A 7,116-nucleotide genomic window follows, 5' to 3' on the forward strand; every position below is an offset into this window, starting at 1 on the left:
GGACTACGTCCGGGGCAAGTCTAAACTTTTTTTTCCCTGCAGGATTCCCGCAGCGGACAAGCCTCACGAAACCTGCGCCACTATTTGGTGCGGTTTTGCTGTCGGAATTCCCTGCGGCTACCGGGAGTTTTACTCAGCATATCCGCCTAGTGTGTTCCTACCCTTATGATGTCGCTCCTGGAGCTGCTGCCGGTCTCTAAATAGGCAGTTGGTCCAGTAGAATTTGGAATTATTTTTTTTTGTGAACCAGCTTAAAAAAATACAAAACTTTTGTGTTAGGGCCTGTTCACATCACCGTTCGCTTCCGTTCTGGGGTTCCGTCTGAGGTTTCCGTCGGGTGAACCCCGCAACGGAAAGTGAAAGTGACAGCACAGCTTCCGTCACCATTAGCGCAGTCGACTACGCTATTGATTCCGTCCGAAAACCTGCCGGAACGGTGACGAACGGAAACCATTAGCGATGTTTCCGTCACCATTGATCTCAATGGTGACGAAAACATCGCTAATGGTTTCCGTTCGTCACCATTCAGGCTTATCCGCCCCGGTAGCCGAAGGGAATTCTGCCCGCAAAACCGCACCAAATAGTGGCGCAGGTTTCGTGAGGCTTGTCCGCTGCGGGAATCCTGCAGGAAAAAAAAAGTTTAGACTTGCCCCGGCCGTAGTCCTGGTGACGCATCTCTCTCTTCTGAACGTAGCCCCGCCTCCTGGGATGACGCTGTAGACCATGTGACCGCTGCAGCAGTCACATGGGATGAAACGTCATGACAGGAGGCCGGGCTGCGCTAAGAATAGAGGATCGCGTCACCAGGACTACGGCCGGGGCAAGTCTAAACTTTTTTATAAATTTAAAAAAGTGCCTTTTTTTTTTTTCTCATGTGTGCTTTTTGCGGCAGAACCGCAGCATTTCCGCAACAGAGGAGCGGCGATTCCACAGAATACATTGACATGCTGCGGCTTAAAAAGCCAAAAGCCACACGGCAGGTCCATTTTTTTTGCAGCGTGTGAATGAGATTTGTTCAAATCTCATCCACTCTGCTGCGACTGTGATACGCTGCGGATTATCCACAATAAAATGTGTTGCATAAAATCCGCAGTGTTCATGCCTAGTGTGTTCCTACCCTAAGGCCGGATTCACACAACCGTGTGCTTTTTGCACGCGCAAAAAACGTGGCATTTTGCGCATGCAAAAGGTCCATAACAGCTCCGTGTGTCAGCAGCGTATGATGCGCGGCTGCGTGAGTTTTGCGCAGCCGCCATCATTATGACACTCTGTTTGTATGTTTGTAGCACATGGTGCTTTTCTGTTTTCAGTCATAGTTTATACTGCTGCGGAAGTGCTGGGCGTGATTTTCATGCTCCCATTGACTTCAATGGGTGCGTGATGCGCCAACCACGCACAAATATAGGACATGTCGTGAGTTTTACGCAGCGGACACACGCTGCGTGAAAATCACTGACGGTCTGCACGGCCCCATAGACTAACATAGGTCCGTGCGAGGCGCGTGAAAATCACGCACGTTGCACGGACGTATTACACGTTCGTCTGAATAAGCCCTAACAATAAGGCCCAGTTCACAGAGTTTTTGGGCCTTGATATTGACTCGGACACTGCGTCAGAATCAGCACCAAACAACTTCCAAAACCGCCTCCAATCGATTTAATCTGAAATCAATGGGAGCCAGTCGCGGAAAAAAGAAAAAGCAGCAAGTCCTTTCTTGCCGCGGTTCCGCCTCTGACCTCCCATCGAAATCAATGGGAGGCAGAAAATTCATTTTTCGCTGCGTTTTTTGTCTGCTGTCCTCAATCGGCGCGGGCAAAAAACGCAGCAAAAAACGCGGCAAGATAGTGTGGGCAAGTCAAAATCTGCCTCAAAATTCTTTAAGGAATTTTGAGGCAGATTTTTTTTTGCCTGCAAAATACTGTGTGAACAGGGCCATACATAAACAGCACTTTGAGATAATTTACTCACCGTGTCAGAAGAGCTGCTCCCACTCCAGTCCTCTTCCGGCGATGTCTTCCAGGCGAGGTCTTCGGTCCAGACGTCCAGTCCTTCACCTCCAGCCAGGCTCCAGGTAAGTTTTGTCCATGTGTGACCGCGGCTGCGCGTGCTTCGTTCGCTAGTGCGCGGGCGGGCGATCGCGGGTGCGCGCGCGGACGATCGATCGCGGGTGCGCGCTTCCGGGCTTTCGCGGGTGCGCGCGGTCTCGAGTGCGGGCGTTCGTGGGTGCGCGCTCGCGACTGCGCACGCGCGGGAGTTTCCTTGTGCGCGCGATCGGTCGCGCGCGGGCGGTTTGACGGCCCCCCATGGTGAGGGGGCCCGCAGCAGCAGCAGCTCACGACATTCTTTTGGTGAAAAAAACGGGCCCCATTGCAAGGGCCCGTTTTTTCCTACCAAAAGAATGTCGCGGCAGTTGCCGGGCCCCCTTTCAGTTGGGTTTGGCCTGGCCCCTCACACCAGTACCCCTAATACCCCCTGATGGCGGCCCTGGCTGCGTGGAGAAGAGCTTTCCCAGCCAGAGGGTTATCCCGGACCCGTCCCAATGGCAGGCGTTACAATTGACTCATTACTTGTCAAGACTACCTACACCGGCTTCCTATGACCGAGCTCTATCTTCCTTTGAAACTTTGTGTTCTCAAACGGGGCATGTGAGACGGGCCCTGTCCAGTCTTTACTGCGTGCTGCTCACTCCTGCTGAGGATTTCATCCCACCATATATTACGAAATGGGAAAGAGATCTTCAGATTACTCTAAGGGTATGTTCACACGAGGGCGTCCGTTACGGCTGAAATTACGGGTATGTTTCAGCCTGAAAACATCCCCGTAATTTCAGCCGTACCGGCATGTGCAGGCGCTTGTACGCTGCGTCCATTACAGCCGTAATTAGCGCTGCTATTCATTGGAGTCAATGAATAACGGCTCCAATTACGGCCAAAGAAGTGACAGGTCACTTCTTTGACGCGGGCGTCTATTTACGCGCCGTCATTTGACAGCGGCGCGTAAATATACGCCTCGTGTGAACAGACAAACGTCTGCCCATTGCTTTCAATGGGCAGATGTTTGTCAGCGCTATTGAGGCGCTATTTTCAGACGTAATTCGGTGCAAAAACGCCCGAATTACGTCCGTAAATAGGCCGTGTGAACATACCCAAACACAAGAGCAAAGGGAAAAGATCATGCTCCTCACACATAAGGCGTCTATTAGTAACGCCTATCAGGAAACCAGTTTTAAAAAACTATCCCGTTGGTACAGAGTCCCACATGTGCTACATAAAATGTTCCCGGATGTTTCTCCTTTATGTTGGCGATGCGGCAGAGAAGAGGGAACGCTTTTACATATATTCTGGAGCTGTGAGAACCTTCGCACCTATTGGTCAGAGGTTCAAGATATCATTCTAGAGATCACAGGAATCTCGCTGGGAGATGATCCGGCATGGATTTTGCTGCACCACCACGATATACCTGTGGGGCGCTACAGGAAGATGTTAGTGAGACATTTGTTGAACCAGCTAAGGCTTGTATTCTGGGCGGTTGGAGATCCTCTGAGCCTCCTGTGACTAGACAATGGCTGGAGCGCATTCACGAAATTCGGAGAATGGAGGAGTTCTCTCTGGTCTGTGATGTGCTGTGGGGGGGGAGAGTGAGGGGAGAACATCTCCCCTTCTCCCTCTTAAGATTTTCCCTATACCCCCCCCCCCCTTCCTTTTGTCCTTCTACCCTGTCTACCCTTCGTTTACTTCCCTATTTGAATCAATCGTTACTAAGAATTGACTGAGATGTGGGTGATGGAGGGGCGGATGAGGGTGTAATGCTGGTATTCCTGTCTTGCTATACTAATGCTTGTAGTGTATTGATGGTACTATGTTGGGAGGACTTTGATTGCATATTTACTTATTGTTGTTGAAATATAGGTTGAAATGATCGGCCCTCATGGGCTTTTTCTGTACCCATGTCACCCCCTTTGTTTTTCTGTATCCCCATTTCTTTTCTTGAAAAAAAAAATTTGAAATATAAAAAACAAAAAAAACAAATGAGGAAACCCAGCGTCTGGTGATGTCCATGGGTTCCAGACTTCAGGCCATCATTGCCTGCAAAGGATTCTCTACAAAGTATTAAAAAAAACATTTATGGTAATGTTAATTTGTCCAATCACTTTTGATCACCTGAAATGAGGAGGTTATGTAGAAAAATGGTGGCAATTCCAAAACTTTTCACAGGAGATTTTTGTTTAACCCCTTGAAATAAACCTGAAAGCTTCAACTTCAATTGCATCTCAGTTGTTTCATTTCAAATCCAATGTGGTGTCAGCAAAACCCAAATCATGAAGATTGTGTCACTGCCCAAATAATTCTGGACCCAACCCACACACCCACCCACACAGCAAACACTCTGAACAAGCATAGCTGCAGTGTAAAGAATGGGGGTGGGACAGAGCAAGAGTATTGAACTACAGCGAAGCTGGAGTCATTGATCATATCCAAGCCCTTATGAAGATTAGTCTAAAATGATGAAGATCAAAGTTATAATATACATTTTTTTTTATTTGAAAAAATTAACAAATCTTCACAGAATAAAAACAGGAAGCGGATCATAAACTCAGCAGAACAATTAGAAGGTCGGCCAGATCAGGTTTCATTAGCGGTTGTGTCCAGCGTCTTTGTTAGCGGTTTTGTCCAGCAGTGCCGCCTTGTGGTCATTTTCTGTGCTACATCCTGGACCCCTACAACCCATTACATAGCTGGACAGAAAAACGACTGCACTACCACCCTGCAAACTGCAGCGGCAGCCATATTGGTTGTAACAAAGAAAAAACCTCCACTGTAACCAGTGTCAGGAGGGGGCGCTAAAGCCGGTTTACTCTTCCAAACTGGATCTTTTATGCAATGGTAAAACTTGTATTTCCCAATAGATTTTCTCCATTAATATAAAACTATTTACACGTGATCATTCTTCATCAAATCTTGAGAGATAAAACGGCAGCGTTATCACAGTTCATACGGGATGCCTCGGATTTTCCGTGCGAGCTGCATGTCCTTCACAAAGAGAGTGCCCCTATTGGCCTGGTGACTGAAGAGGTAAGAATCTTCAAAGAGACTCACGAGGAAGTCCTCAGCTGACTGTGGATACAGAAGAGCATTAGTCCCTCTTAAAGTGACAGCACTCCCGGTATAATTTACTACACAGCTCGAAGGACTGATCAGATTTCACTTTTATGAGCTGTTAGCTAGAGTGATGGTGGGGGGGGGGGGGGGGTCTGGCCTCTGGAACTCCCACAATGCATCACAACCCCTATGCAAATGTCCCGCTAGGGCATATGGATGTGTTAGAGGGGGCGGGGGCTGAGTAGTGAACCACTGCAAAGAGCAGCTCCCTCTCTGGTTGACCCATGCGTTACATGGACAGTGCATTGTATGAGATACTGACCTCTTGTAGCGCCATAAGTGCGGTGCTTTGCCAGTAGTAAAACACGCCGCGGGAATACTTCAGGCAGATCTCTCTCACCTGCAAGAATAAAAGGGGAATATCACTGACAATAAAGAGGAGCAGCCGCAGAGGACACATCCACTCACCAGGTGGAAAAACGGGGTTTTCTGAATGAGCAGATTGGTTGATTTTTGGTACTTTCTTATTTCCATCAGCGCACGGGCTCCTGGGCGGTAGCGTCTTCTTCGTTGCGTGCTCGGTCTGTGACTTGTTTCCCCACTACCTGTAAGAAAGAAATCCATAATAACAGCTGAAAATGAATCTCCCGCTACATGGAAATTCACTGTCTGGCCGGGTTCACACGTAGGGTAAACACGGCGGATTTTCTGCAACCGATTTCATTGCGGAAACTCCACAGCGTAATACAGAAGCAGAAGAGTGGAGGAGATTCAAACAAATCTCATCCAGACGCAGCCGAAAAAAACCCGCCAAACTTACCCAGATCTCTCTGCTCCTGGGTTCAACCCGGCCTCCAGGGATGATGTCTCATCCCATATGACTGCTGCAGAACATCAGAGGGACACGTCACCATGGCTACGGGTAAGTATGGATTTTTTTCTACCTTCTATGGACATTCCAGCCGAAAAACTGCAGTTTTTCAGCCAGAATTACCTCCGGTGCCCAGGGCCAATACGCTGTGTACTTTTACGCCGCGTATCTGCCCTGTGTGAACATGGCCTATTACCTTAATGTCCCCCAAGGAACATCAGGTAAACAGATTTAAAACATAACATGCTACCTGCAGCCACCACTAGAGGGAGCTCATTGTATATGGTTGTACATTGAACTTGGTAACAAAACAGTATGCAGTGAGCTCCCTCTAGTGGTGGCTGCAGGGAGACAAAATTATACCATGTAACTGTCTACGCAGGAGATTTAGAGATCCGTTTCAGAAAACTGTGCTCACACTGCTGTAAAACGACATTAAGAAATTAATCAGCACAGAATGTTGGACCTAAAAAGGATATAAATGTGGACGTTCAAATTTTAGATACTTTTCTATGACTGATAATTTGGGGTCCATCAAGTCCCATTGATACCTGATTAAAGGGGTTGTACCACGAAAATAATTTTTCACCTATCCACAAGATAGGTGATAAATGCCGGATCGCTGCGGGTTGTTAACAAGAGTGCGGGTCCCAGAGTGGTGGTCACTCAAGTCATTCTCTATGGCAGTGGTCCCCAACCTATTTTGCACCGAGGACCGGTTTGATGCAAGAACATTTTTGCGGGGACTGGCGGGGGGGTGGGTGGGGGGGTTAGAGTCAGTTCACACATTGCGTAAATACGGCGTATACCTGTATTATAATGCGGAAAAATCGGCAGCATAATACAGTAGCAGCAAAGTGGATGAGATAAAACACGTCTCATCCACACGCTGCATAAACGGAGTAGAAAAAAGGCTCAGAAATTGACGTCACAACATCGCGCCTGCCTGCGCGGAGCCGCTCACGGCAGAGTGCATAATTGGGCAAGGAGCAGTCAAACTTGACTATTTCCGTCGATCCCATAGGGAATGAATAGAGCGGTCGGACTGCAGGTTGGAAATTCTTAGATCCCACATTTCATAATATATCTTCATGGGTGTGAGCTGTGTTCTCAGATTCCCTTCCCAGAGCCATATAGTAACGTGCT

At 48.2% G+C, this 7,116-nt stretch overlaps 1 protein-coding gene across 1 annotated transcript; it reads right to left on the bottom strand.

Moving 5' to 3' along the window:
- Positions 1-4,563: 4,563 nt before the first annotated feature.
- LOC142760549 (histone H3-like centromeric protein A) lies at positions 4,564-5,723 on the bottom strand. Its single transcript, XM_075863740.1, has 3 exons — positions 5,568-5,723; positions 5,422-5,499; positions 4,564-5,114 (listed from the first exon to the last, which is right to left on the bottom strand). The coding sequence occupies exons 1-3, from the start codon at positions 5,721-5,723 to the stop codon at positions 4,983-4,985; spliced, it is 366 nt and encodes a 121-aa protein (XP_075719855.1). The 3' UTR covers positions 4,564-4,982.
- Positions 5,724-7,116: the final 1,393 nt, after the last annotated feature.

Source organism: Rhinoderma darwinii, chromosome 4, assembly GCF_050947455.1.
Source record: "Rhinoderma darwinii isolate aRhiDar2 chromosome 4, aRhiDar2.hap1, whole genome shotgun sequence".
Classification (NCBI taxonomy): Eukaryota; Metazoa; Chordata; class Amphibia; order Anura; family Rhinodermatidae; genus Rhinoderma; species Rhinoderma darwinii.